At 44.4% G+C, this 14326-nt stretch overlaps 1 protein-coding gene across 1 annotated transcript in view; it reads right to left on the minus strand.

The window, feature by feature from the left end:
* Positions 1-1072: 1072 nt before the first annotated feature.
* Positions 1073-14326, minus strand: part of LOC138526164 (transmembrane channel-like protein 7) — a 368500-nt gene continuing 355246 nt past the window's right edge. Inside the window, exons 15-16 of the mRNA XM_069636577.1 lie at positions 14069-14147; positions 1073-1730 (exon numbers count right to left, since the gene is read on the minus strand). Coding sequence (XP_069492678.1) covers positions 1635-1730; positions 14069-14147 — 175 coding nt within the window. The 3' untranslated portion in view covers positions 1073-1634. The remainder of the gene's footprint in view (positions 1731-14068; positions 14148-14326) is intronic.

Genomic DNA, 14326 nt, shown 5'->3' on the forward strand with positions numbered 1-14326 from the left:
CCACTCTCTTTTTCTTCTTGGTGTCACATCACTCTCTATCACAGTTCTGTCCATTATCAGCCTACAACTTGGACAGTAAGGGGGCTGACGTTGTTTCTGGGATTTCCTTATTATTTCCCACCTGCTCCAGCTGCCCCTCCTCTTGTTCTGACATCTATCTTTGTCCCTTGCTGGCTCCCTTTTCCTGAAGTAATATGCCAGGGTACTCCTATTCTTGGCTACCTGTGGGTATGGAGTAACTTCTGCTTCCAAGCTTTCCCATAAGTCATAATTCTATGTCACCAACTCTGTAAGTTATCATTGTATGGGAGCGTTGATAGATGTCTATTTTCCCTTCATGTTCTCCAAATCATCACAAAGAACTCCAGTCAGCATTCCACACCTCAGTCTGTTTTCTCTCAACCGTGATTGGGCCTCTCCAGTTGATGTTTGCCACTAGTAAAGTGCAGTATATAGGATAGAATGTGTATATGCTGATGCAAAGACTAACATTAGAGTTCCTGAAAAGTGAAAGGCAAATGAAATGCTGACCTCAAAGGGCCAAAGTACTACAGTGCTGAGAGGGTGAGGGGAGTAGCTCATGTGGCTATTTGTAGTCTTTCGAATTTCTCCATCATTCCTACCTAGGTTTCTTGAGATGCCTACCTTTTCCTCTACCCCGCTCTTAACTATAATAGAAGTCTCGATTCTAGAGGTACTGGTATGAATTTACGGGAAGAAACAAGAGTATGGAACATGGCTTGGCAATTTTCTATAGCTGCCATTTCGGCAAGATAAATATCCTATCTTGTCCCCGCTCCTAAGGCTTTTCCTAACTCCTTTCTTATTCATCTTTTGTTCTTACCACCTTTGCTGACCAGTTTAAGTAATTGCTCATTGCCACTAGCTGGTTTCTGCTGGGCAACTTTCCCTCCCTTCTGTGATAGCTCTAATTCTGAATGTTCTCTCCTGTAATGCCTTTGGAGGTTATTATTCAGTGCCCCCATGTGACCTAGAGTGGCACATGTTTACAGTTATTTTACGAATGCACACACAGTAAACAACTTATCAAAAGTCTACATGAACTGAGAAATCAATTGAAAACAGTGCAAAGTTTATTAGACCTTTGTCAAGAATTCCTCGGCAAGGTCCAATCAGTACATAAATTAACATCTCACATATAGATTAAGATATATGCCATCTGCATTCCTGTAAGCCCTTGCAGCTTGCAGCTAAAGCTCTTCCAACCACACCTATCCATAAAAAGAATCAGCCCGGGGGGCATTTTCTTTCCAATACAACTCTCCCAACACACTCAACAAAGAGCAACATATACATTGCTTCTTATATTGATTTGTTTTACCTCATTTAGATAATGTTTATCAGAGGCTTACAAAGAAACCTATAACACAACATTTTAATTACAAACTGCCAATAAAGGTGAAAATATTGAAAAAACATTGATTGCTGGTTAGCTAGAAAAATATTTCTGGTGCATGCAAGATCATATAACCAAAGGCATCTGATCTCACATGCCACAGCAAGTAAACACAGGGAGACAGTCTATTGTATGAGTTTCCCTTTTCTTTAAATCCCCATATGTTAGCCTATGGTAATGGATACTCCTAGACGCAAAGTCCACTGGAGGCTTCTGATCATAATAGTTCATTCTTTCCTTCTGCTGAGTTTCTTTTGTCAGCACTTCTGAAGTCTCTAATCCTCTTAGCCAGAAGGTGCTTGCCACTTTCTTCCTGTACAAAACAAAACAAAACAAAACACATAATATGAAGTTAGTGAAACCCAGTTTCTCTTAACAGGTGCTTTAAATCTCCTAGTTTTTAGTTTTGACCCATAGGTGGTGATTGCCACTTGATGAGGAATACATATTGGTATAGAGTGTAAGGAAGAGATGGCATGTGGAACAAAGTCTTCAGGTGTCCCTACGCTGCTTAGTTGTTTCAGTTAGTCCTTTTATGCGATGAATATTTTTGGCAAGTAGGTTAGACTGTAGCTCTACTATTAGTTTCCACATAGGTGGAGCTACAATTGTGCCACTAGTTTTGGTGATAGATAGCATTTTAGCACCATTTGTTATGACTCAGAGGTAGCGTTTTCACACCACCATTAGTTTTTGTTCATGTTACAATGTATCTTCACCACTACTTGTGGGCTGGGAATATAGCTCAGGGACAATGCGCTTGTCTTGCAAACAAGACAACGCTGAGCAGCACAGGTTTGAAACCCAGTCCCCAGCTTAGAGGCTGGTATCCGGCAGAGGGAGTCGAGACCTGTTTCTTTTGTGACTCAGATATAACTACAGAAGGAACCCTTTCACCGCCTGAAGAAATGGTCGACCTGGTAGTCATCAAGGCACAGCTGGCCACCCATCAGATTCAGACCGACACTAGGCTTCTAGAGAATTTAACAAAATTGGTTGAGTTACAGGCAAGACCACTGCTACCTCAAGGGATACTCCAGCCATATCAAGAGGGTGAAGCTATAGGACATTTCTTTCTGAATTTCGAATGTTCTAAAAAAATGTTATCTAGGAACTCTGCTGAAAGGTGAGCTACAGACCGACTACCATTTACTCAATCTTGCCCAGTGAGCTAACTTTATATCCATAAGAGGGGCTTTTAAAAAGGGTAGGCCAAACCTGTAACTTTTATCAGCAAAATTAAAGGCCATTAGACTAAACACCAGGGAAACCTCCCTCGAAGTGGGAGAATGAATTAAGAACACAATCACTCTTTGGATTAACAGAAAAACAATGGCAGAATTAGTAGAAATTATTACTTTAGAGCAATTGACCAATTCTTTACCCCCCTTTTTGCCAAAAGCAGTACTATAACTAAATCGACCTACCCTAGCCATGGCTATTGAGACTGCACAAAACCACTCAGATGCAGCCAAACACTTCCACTCGGTACACCGAAGTGAGGAGCGGAAAGATTACAAATGTACTCACCGGCCCCAACCCCAACCCCTGGTATTAGATAAGGGGGGAGGATTCTATAAAACCAAGGAATGGATACCGAAAGAAAGAATGGACGTTTAGAACCTACCCTAGAGGTAGATTGGAAAGTAAAAGCGAAGAACATAAGGGAAGCAAACCATCTCCTCCGATCTGCTTTTCATGTACAGAAACTGGCCACTTGACCAGAAACTGTCCAAAAATGTAAAGGAAGAACTCATGGAAATAGGCTCTTTAAAGGGGGAAGAGTTTGAGGAACCCGAAGAAGATCTGGAAACCTTTAGCATTTGTTTATGTTGGTCTTCTGCTGACTTCACATATGAAAAGGCCTTAATAAATGGGAAACAAGTAAAGGCCTTAATTGACTCAGGTAGCAAACAAACAACAGACCTCGAGAATGCCACCCTAGTTAGTTACATGTGTGCACAGGGATAACGAAATAAACCCCAAGATACCGGTGTACATTAACATCAGGGGAGAGTCATACCTGATATCATCGGCCATCATTCCTGGGTGTCCCGAAGAAGTCATTGTGGGAAGGGACTTCCCTGCATTCTCCACTCTTTTGCAGGAATCTCCAACTCCCCATAGGGAATTTACATCTCAAGACTAGTGGTACTCTAACTGTTACTCCCAAACCTCTCCAATGTGTGATTGAATGGAGGCAGAACAGCATGAGTCTACCATTTACCAAGAACCTTCTGCAAAACATAAGGATGACATAAATCCAGGGTCACCGCAGAATGGATATATCTTGTTGTTGTTCTATCCAAGGTCTTCCAAGTTGAATAACCTAGACAAAGTTCAAGTATATCCACCTTGCATAGGGGAAGGGCATGTGAGAAACCAGAAGGTGTCTCACCCACTAGTCCCTGGGAATCTGTCATCCAGGTGGCCAGGACACGGCTATTGCTTTTGTATTCAGTTCCTGGGGGTGGCTAGTGCGGGAGGATCACCTGGATGAGGGGTCTTCGGGGAGTGGGACACCGGATGGTGAGCTGCCGCATCCCCTTCCTTGTAACATCTTTACCCCATCCTACCCAGTAGGATATTAAGGAACTCTACCTAGCCCCCCCGCACCCCCCTTTTACAACACAAACACTTTCTCATTGACAACCCGCTCTAAGGGAAAATAGAATAACACCGAGCCGTACACCTGATGTTTCCCAATACAATGGTCAGGCAAGGTCAGGCAATTACTGACCATCACACACATCTGACTTCCATTACAGTTCCCACATAGATAAAAGGCAGAGCACGAAAGCACACTTTGAGCGAGGCAAAACACATGATGAAAAAGCAGTTCCAAGATGGCAATTTAACGAGAGGAGAAAGAAGGCGAAACAGAAAGTCCTTTCCGACAAAAAAACGTTGCTTTCATGGATCCTCGAGATTGGAAAGCATTAGACCAGGAAAATGGGCGGAATTGTATTGTATTTATTTGTATAGCGCTCCAAGCCCTAGGGCAACTGGGCACATTTCTTGGTACAGGAGTTACAGTATTTACAGTTACAGTCAAATTGGTAAACAACATGGGTACATTTAGCAGGCAATATGAGTATCACGATCACATTTACAGTTACAGTCATATTCATAAACAACATTTGTACATTTAGCAGGTAATATGAATATCGCGGTCATATAGTCCCCATCTATACATCCATTGCACAATATTTACACAGTAGTGCTAGAATAACACAGGAGTTCAGGCTAGTGGATTGTGTGGCAGGGTCAGCGGGATTAGTTTTCATTCAGCATGAGCCAGGATTTGGCTTCTTTTCAGAATTTGTTGAATGAAGGTTCTAGTCTAATGTATTCCAAGTTTTGGCTGCGAGGACTGGGAAGCTTTTTCCTCATGCTTTTTGCAGTTTAAACCTAGGAATGGTCAGGTAGTTGGATAGGGATGATCTGGTTTGTCTGCCTGAGGAGTTCAGATTGAATTTGTTGCATAGGTATGTCGGTGCTTGGTTGTGTATACATTTATGTATAAGTGTGAGGGTCTTAAGCTTCACTCTTTGATTAATTGAGAGCCAGTTAATATTGCGCCTCAGCTCCGACATGTGTAGCTTTCTCTGGAAGTTGGTGGCTGCTCTGAGGGCATTGATTTGGTAGATTTGAAGTTTGCGCAAGTTATATTGACTTGTGCCTAAGTATAGCGCATTGTAATACTCTAGTTTGGTTAGTACCAATGGTCTGGCCAGAGTGATGCAATTGGCAGGTGTAAGGAAGAGTCTACAGGCATTGATTAACTTGCATGTATAAGCAGTAGTGGATGCTGTTGAGTTGATTTGTCTTCCTAGTGAGAGAGTGGAATCGATGTACATACCTAGTGTTTTGATGTCTTTTGAGACTTTGATGTTATTACCGTCAATGTTGAAGGTGTTGAATTTGTTGTCCAGTTTTTTAATTTCAGCTTGGGTGCCTACTAGGAGAAGCTCAGTCTTGTCGTTGTTAAGGCAGAGGCCATGTTGTGCCATCCAAGCTTGGATGATGAGATAAATGTCATTGAGTCGTTGTGTGTCTATGTTGCGGTTGCCTGTGATGTGGATGACGACTTGCGTGTCGTCAGCGTAGTTAGTATATGAAATGCCTAGTTCGTCAAGTATATCGAATAGTGGTTTTGTGAAAATGTTGTAGCGTTGGGAAGACATATGATCCTTGTGGAACCCCGCACGTGTTTGTTGATGGAGAGGCCGTGGCAGTTGGTGCAAATACTCTGGTTGTTCTATTGTTCAGGAATGATTGGATCCATGTAATAGCATCGTTAGAGAAGTGTGCTGCTGAGGAGAGGTGGTTACAGAGGGTTTTATGGTCAACAAGGTCAAATGCCGCTGATAAATCTAGTAGGAGGAGGAGGGCAAGGTTGACTGAGTCTTTGATCTGGAAGGCCGTCTCTGTGCCATGACTTGGGCAGAATCCAGGTAGACTGCTCTGTCAATGATCCTCAGGAGGAAGGGTACTGTGGTGATTGGCCTGTAGTTAGACAGGTTGTTTGGGTCCAGAGTGGGTTTCTTGAAGGGCATGACCCAAGCATCCTTAAGGTTGGTGGGAATGGAGTTGGACTTGAAGGTGGCGTTGGTTATTGTGGTAATGAAGGGGGCGATCTCCTTAACTGTCTTTTATGATAGGTGCAGGGCAAATGTTGCCCATGCACCTTGAAGGTTTGAGGCTAAGAATAATTTCTTCTACTTCTTTGATGCTAAGTAGGGTGAATTTGAATAGTTCGTAATGGTCAGACAGCGGTGTAGGTGCTAAAGGTGAGGGAAGATTGTTGGTTAGGATCGCCTTTTTGGACTCCATTTTTCGATGTAGTAGTTCAATTTTATCTGATAACGCTTTCTGTATATTTTGACACCAGGTGGCGTCTTTAATACAGGTAGGCGGTGGTGTGGGTGATTCAAGTTCTTTGAGTATGGTGAACAGTTCCCTAGTGTTAGATTTTGCATTCTGGAAACAGTCATTATAGGAATCCGACTTGGCTAGGAAGATCGACGATTTGTAAGTCGCTGCTGAAAGGTAGTTTTCTTTGTTCAGGGGTGAAGGGATGTTTTTCCAGGTTGTTTTGGCCGCTCTTTTGATTTTTCTTAGTGATCTCAGGTGTGGTGTGTACCAAGTATTTAGATGGGCAAGGGGTTTAGTTTTACGAAGTTTTATAGGTGCTATTTTGTCAATGGCATTTAAGATGGTGGTATTGTAGAGGTTAACCAACTGTGTAGGGTCTTCAGTTAGATTGCTGTCTGTGACTACCTGTAGGATAGGTTTCAATAGTGGGAGTAGCTAAGAGGCTGTGATGTCTTTAGTATTTCTGGGTGATCTAGGAGGGGCTGTTGGTTTGTCTTGCGTAGGGGTGTTTCTTGGAATAGAGAAGAGGATAGAATGATGGTCAGTCGATGCAAGCGACTGGTTGCCGGTAACAGTGGTATTGCAGTTATAGTGAGCAATCTAGTCTAATTGTCTCCCTTTGGAGTGTGTAGGTTGCGTGGCTCTTTGGGTAAAGCTTAGGTCTGAGAGGCTGTTATTGATTACTTGTGCATTTTTGTCATTGGTGTCATAGAGGCCCAAATTGAAGTCTCCAAGAAGGAGGGTTTGTGAATTTGGTTTGGAGTTATTGGTGAGCAATAGCGTGATGTCTTCTTCGAAGGAGGTGAGAGGGCCAGGAGGTCTGTAGATCAGGTGAGCTCTGATGGTTTGTGAATGGGATAATGGTAGTTTGAATGATAGATGCTCTGTGGAAGGGAGCGTTGGGCTGGGGATTTGTCTTGAGGCCTAGGGCGGATTTGGCGATATTGGCGACCCCTCCACCTTTGGAGGATGGTCTGTCTTGTCTGAGGATAGTGTATTGGTCTGGTATGGCTAGCGAGAGGAGCGGCCCTGAAGCTGTGTGGGTCCATGTCTCTGTGATAGCTAGGAGGTCTAGGTCATTGGACAGTAGAAGGTCATTGATATCCAATGCATGGGCTGTTACTGACCTGGCATTAATGAGGCCTCCTTTCACAGTCCCACAGATGCTAATTGCAGGCAATTGGTGGCTGGCGTTTTTATTAGGGGTGTTCAGTGAAGGCTGAAGGTTGTTAGGGAGGTTAGTCTGGCCTTGGTCTATATTATGCTGTTGCTTCAGGGAGTGGTTGGCAGGTGCCTTAGGGAATCTTTTTTTGAGTCTATGACCTAATCTAGAGTTCCTGATTATGGTAGGGCACGGTATATTCAGTATGGGTTTCCTGGCAAATATGTTGATCAATTTTTGCGGTGTAAGGTGATTGTGGCCCGTTTCGATTATCGGGTTTATACTCGTTTGTTCAAGGTGTGGAAGGAATGAGGTAAGCTTGATGTTGGCTGGGCATGGTAGCCATGGACATTGTGCGGCTGCAGCCTGACTTTCTTTGTAGGCAATTATCGCCAGATTGATTCATTGTTGTGCTGCTGCAGGATTGAGATTCTATTGTGTTTAGGGGGTCGTTGCAAGAGATTATGTGTAATAATATGTTAAAAAAAAGTCAGGCAGGGTAGTATCCTAGCTGATTTGATTGGCAGAGGGGCCATAGATAAATGGTAGCGTGCAGGCTAAGTACAGCGATCAGCTAGTAGGTAGTGCCAGGCTGAAAGCAGTTCCAACTAGATCAAGTCAGAGAGCAGTGCTAGGTTTAAATGTGATCAGGTAGGCAGTGCTAGGCTGAGTGCAGTTCATAGCTAAATCAAGGCAGTGAGTAATGTTAGAAATGCAATCATGGTAGTCAATAGTATGCTAAATGCAATTCATAACCAAATCCAGGCAATGAGCAATGTTAGGCTAGATACAATCAGGGTAGGCAGTGCTGGGCTAAATGCAATTCATGGCTAACTCAGGGCTGTGAGCAATGTTATAAATGCAATCATAGTTGTCAATAATATGTTAGATGCAGTTCATAGCTAAATCCAGGCAGTGAGTAATGTTACAATGCAATCATGGTAGTCAATACTATGGTAAATGCAATTCTTAACTAAATCCAGGCAGTGAGCAATGTTAGGCTGAATGCAATCATAGCCGTACTAGATTGTTAAAATCCCAACTAGTGTTAGGCAATGAGCAGTACTGGGTTGAGTGCAATCATAGAAGTGGTAGGTGCAGAAGGCGGTTTTGCATAATACCATGCGGGAGGGGCGGGGAGTACAATTGAGGTGGTAGATGGCACAGGTGACAGTGCTATTAGTTTCAGGCGCCACTAAGTTGCGATATGCCAGGCGGACAGTTCAGTTGGCGTCCATTACACAATGCCAGACGCGGCGGTGTAGAGGGCCATAATGTTGTAAAATACATGGGTAGGATGATTTTAGTCAGCACTGGTATGGGTATGACAGCGAGGAGGCTACAGAGTAGTACGGAGTTCCTGCAAGGTCATTACAGGATAGCTACAGTTGGCGCAAGGCGATAAAGACGATAAAGATGCTGGGGCGTAATGTACAAGTGAGGAGTTTACAAGACAGGCATTCTTTTAATTATAATGTAGAGAATAGAAATGCGTTGCCGTAATGGCAGTGGTATCCTCGAGATAGTGACACACATGGGGGATAGGCATTACACAGCAAGGCGTTGCATTGTGATTTAGCAGCTAGGGAGACATTTGTGGGCAGAACAGCGAAGCAATCGGTTAGTTTTTCAGATGTTGTTGGAAGTTTAGAGATGTAACATAGTTATATGCAGCCTTACCCTTGGATGATCGGTCGCAGATGGTCGAGTGTTCAGGTGAAATGCATGCAAGCGTAGGCCGATCCGGCTGGGCAGATTGAAAGTGCGAGGTGTAGGGTGGCTGGCCCCTCGGCCCCAACAGGCCGCGGATAGGGAGAAGACAGGCACTAGCCTTAAGAGGCGGGCCTTGTGAGGAAGTGGCCGGCTAAAGCCATCCGGTGACTTCCTTTCCACTAAATGGGTGGCCAGAGCCAATGGGATTGCTTGGCTGGCTCACACCGACAGTTGCTTTGCAACTGTGCTTCAGCAAATGGCAGCGGCCATTTTAAATGCTCTGCATGTGTGTTTGCAGCAGACAATATTGATTTTCATCAGCATCGGTGAACACAACAATAAGCAATTCGTAGGAATGAAGGAAAGCGGTGTTGCTGCAGTGATACGAATTCTTGTGGGCAGGTATACCTTGTGGGCGAACTCATCTGGAATGCAGTCCGCTTCTCCTGAGGATGCCAATGGTGGCTGGGGGCTGAGGAAGGGCTCCTGCCCTCCTGAAGAGGATCTGGGCGAATCCTGCATTGTGTGTCCAAGATACCCTGAGCAGTACTGGCGGGGAGAATCACCAGCCACCGTGGTACTGTCTTTGGCTCCAAGAACAAAGCCGCTTCAGTGAAAACAACACCACTGGTGAGTTGGGGAGACCGATAATAGATTGGTCTGTGTTGAAGAGAAGGTTGAAAGCAGCAACATTGTATGGAAAGCCCTGGAACAAACATTGTTAAAACGCGTGTGAAACGCGAGTGAAGTTAAACTGCTGCTGAGTGATTGAACTTTAATACATACTACAGTACCTTTGACAGAGTGGTCCAGCACTGCGTGAGTGCTCAATCGAGGATCTCTGTAAGGTATCCAGCTGAAGAGTAATGAAAGTAGATCAATTTGATCCGAGCCCGGCAGAGGTAGATCATTTGAAAGTGAACCAAGAAATGTGAATCGAAGTGATCCTGCGACGGGTGAAGCAAAATCCAGCGCACAGTCAAAAGTCTAGAGAAATAGAGAAAGTATGGAAAAATACACAAATATGGTCCGAATCTGGCAGAGGGAGACCAATTTAAGATTTTGTCTTAAAGTGGATCTGAGCCTGGTGGAGGGGTACCCAGGGTGAATCGAAAATCACCCAAGAAGTTGTACATGAGAATCCTGAGAAGAAAGGAACTTTTGAATGTTTGTTTGTCCCATCAGGCCCTCTGAAGTAAGAGATCTTGAATAACAAAGAGACTTTGGTACAGAAGGTGCTGATATTGAGATTTGAACTGCATCCTCGTGCTAGAGCGCCAGAGACTTGCTAAGCTCGGGTGTGCCGCTGCGTCCAGTGCTGAAAACGTGGGGAAGGGAAGCCAACGACTTGAATATACTGACATATAATTTCTTGAAAATGTTTCTTTTGGATGACATTGTTTCACACACTATTTGTATTTAGAAGTAAGGATTGGCAATAGGTTTATTAGTATATGGCCTTTTATTTTGACAAGACACCACTAGGACTGAGTTATTATTATTTGATGGTCGTAGCTTGCTCCCATCTTTAAATTTAGGATTAGATAGGCATTTATCAAACCCAGTTCAAGTTCAATAAACACCCTTGAACTGTGATCACATGTGTCTGTCTTACTGTTTGTTACCATGCCGTCGTTACAAAGCCCTGAATGTGACCAGAGCTTCCAGAGAAAATGCAGCTGCTCAGGAAATGCTGTTACCTTCTACTGGACAGCAAACTGGTGTGAGGGAGCGAGGGGCCAATGGGCCTCTCTCAACCATCACTTCTCAGTACAAAACTTGGACCAAGTGCCTCTAGTGGTGGGTACGCCCCTCGCCCTTATGCAATACTAACTTTTGGTTGTATTCGCGTAGATGGGACCACCGAACAGGACACAGGGCATCCATTTTCTGTGCCCCCTTTCGACTCCATCTTGGTAACCAGGCCTCACTGCGATAGTACAAAACGCATCTCTCCCTTTTGCCGCCACAGTAGCCCCGAGCACATGGCCCCCACCCTCGTCCCCACTCCAACTGGAAAACTCTGCAGCTCCATTTTCACGCCGAGGCCGGAGCTGCTTGCAACAAATAATAAATGTAACACATCCCTTTTCCTCTGAGATCACTGTTCTGCATGTGAACCGACATGAGCCAAGCACAGAGCTCGTCCATCTCCACAAAGGTGTCCTTGCCCTCTTACCCTCGTCAGTTGAAACGTATTGCCATTCTAACCCTGTGTCCTTGCAAGGCATCCCTTTCATGTGCCAGACTGCTAACCTCGCTATGTATCCCACCCAACAGACCCCCAGCTAACATTAGACCCCTGTGCAGTATATCGTGCCCAATACTAACAAGTGCCACATACCTGAGATTCTTGTGAGACTAACCCTATAGTTCAATGACATTATTATAGTGGTCAAGGCCCTCAAACCCGTGACCTGTGTAACCTAGATATGTAGATGGTATAAACCCTTGAGTGATTTGTATAATGACTTGATACACTACTGAGAGTCTTTTGATCAACTGTTATTTATTGCATGCATTATTCAGAATGTATTTTCGTAGCGTAGATAGTGACCACCCTGTTCACAGCGACCTGACCTTCACCCGTCCAGAGCACAAATGTCTGACGTCAATCCTCCCGCCAGCCAAGCAACCAACCCGGAGGAAGAGATGATGCCCACACCTAAGTTACCACCACGGCTGACCAATCCTGGTCCAGCATAGCATCATATGGCAAAAAGTGCAGATGTACTATATAAGTGTGTTGTAATCTTGATGTGGTCAGAGCGCTCTCGGAGACTTATATAAACTTTCCTTGGAACTCTCGCAGCCTGTGCTATTGTGCCTTATTCCCTGCCCAGGGCGTGTCTGTCGTTCATTTTTTCACGTATGAGACAGGGAGGGCACAAACACTGGTATGTAGGTTACCCGAGTGGTGCAGAAGGTCCAGGGGAAGGAAGGGGTGAACGCGCAGGTCGCAGAAAGGGAGTTTGGGACTCCGGGAACTGAGTGCAAGTCTGGGGCACGCATCCATTTGAAAACCAGAAACAAAAGCCAATCCGAATATTGCAAGTCTGGGACCTGCACCCAAAGAGAGATAGCCTATGTTGAATATGTTACTTGGCAAAAGACTAAACCAAGCAACTGTGAATGTTACAAGTCTAGGACTCGCACCCATAGATGGACAGTCCATGAAAGGACCAAGGCTTGGCAGGAGAGTTCACCAAGCCGGTTTAAATGTTGCGAGTCTGGGGCCTGTGCCCAAATGAGATGTTTTAATGAAAGGATAACTGCTTGGCAGGAGAGTGAACCAAGTAGTTATATTATGAGTCTAGAATTCGCACCCAAAAGAGGGACAGTCAATGAAGGGACCATTGCTTGGCAAGAAAGTAAACCAAGCTTTATTGACTCCTGCAAGTCTGGGACCCACACTCAAAGAAAGTGAAGAAATACAGTGCAACAAATCCTACACTTGGCAAGGGAGTGTGGCAGGTTGGTAGTATAAATAGGCAAAGCATGAGGAGGATATTCTTTAAAACTACCTATTGACATTTTTGTTCAAGCAATTAAACGCCTGAGAGGGCCCACAAAGGAGAGAAATACGGTAAGAAGGATCTTAGGGGAAAGGGCCACGACCCTACCATTAGAATCCTACACTTTTGAACCGTTCTTTGTTTTCTTTGCCACTCGTGAATCCCCAAGAGGCTGGGAAACATTTGTTGGTTAGATCCACAAAGAATACTACAAACGAGGAGTCAAGGGGAAAGGACACAAGACCCTACCCTCGGAATCCTACATATGGGAATATTTCTTTATTCCCAGTTGTTTTGATTGCCCCAGAGACTGGGAACCTTTCTGTTGGTTGGAGTTACAGGGAACATTTTACTTTAGGAAGAGGTTATACCTGCACAGTCGCTTTATGTTATTAGTGTTAGGGAAAGAAGTAGGCCTTTTGGGACACAACAGGGACGGACTTTACAATTTGGACATTCTGACAATTTCATTTGTTTTCTTAGAGGTAGAGAAACCCCTATTAGTTTTAGGTACAGAGGCATTTTTCCAATCCTTTTTCATATAATTAAAGTCTCTGCCAAACACCATACCACCATTGTGTCCGAGCCTTACTTCTGACCCCTCACAGAGAGTAGAAATGCAGAGAGAGAAGGCAATAACAACAGAGGGAGAAACAGAGAAGGAGGAGTTGGTGAGATTAGGAGCAGAGGTGGTGATATCAGAAGGATGGCAATAGCACATAGGAGAAGAGAATATCAGGCCAGGAAAGTGAAGGCTAGAAGGGGTGATTAGACAGTAAGTGATAAAGGAGGTGTCAACATCAGAAGCCGACAATGGTATTGAGGATATAACATCAGGGGAAGAGACAGAGTCTGAGGAAGCTGGAGAGACAACACCAAAAGATGGAGGCGGCAGTTGTATTAAATGTGGTACAGAGGAGACAGGTGAATAGCATCAGAAGAAGAAATTAAAGTCAACACAGGAGCATCCAATGGCAAAGAGAGGACTCCAGAGGAGGAAATGAACCAACATCTAGCTAGAACAGATAGGTTATGGCAAGCCCTATTCGTCCTAGGCAGGACCAGGTGGTAGGAGAAGGTACAAGATGGGGATAAGGATCTTATTCTGAGTTTAATGAGGTGGGGAAAGAATGTCCAGAGTGAAAAAGAGGAGGGGTAGAGGGAGAGAGAAAGAGGGTGAGAGAAAAAAAAAGAGAGGGAGGGGAGAGAATGAGAAGGGGAGACAGAGAGAGAGAGAGAGAGGGGAAGGGGGAGAGAGAGAGAGAGAGAGAGAGAGAGAGAGGAGGTAAAAAGTGAAAGAGAGATAACGAGAGAGCGAGATAAAGAGGGCGAGGGAGACAGAATTCATAGATTTACGATATCTCGTTTCATCCAGGTACTCACCAGTTGGAGGTGTGCTTTCAGCTCCCTCACCAACGTGCCATAAGAGTTTCCCAAAGCGATGAGGTAGAACATCAAGATGCTGGAGATAAGCAAGAGACATTTCAAAAGAAACAATTAGTGCATTAAATGTGTGCTGAAAAAAAGCAAACATGCCTGTGTTCATTTTCCAGGTGGGTAAGGAAGAAGGGTCACGGTAAACCAGTGGATCAGATGGAACTCAGTTCCTTGGAACGCAAAGCATACACTGACTTGGGCAGT

This window comes from Ambystoma mexicanum, chromosome 1q (assembly GCF_040938575.1).
Source record: "Ambystoma mexicanum isolate Mex_15411 chromosome 1q, UKY_AmexF1_1, whole genome shotgun sequence".
In the NCBI taxonomy this organism is placed as follows: Eukaryota; Metazoa; Chordata; class Amphibia; order Caudata; family Ambystomatidae; genus Ambystoma; species Ambystoma mexicanum.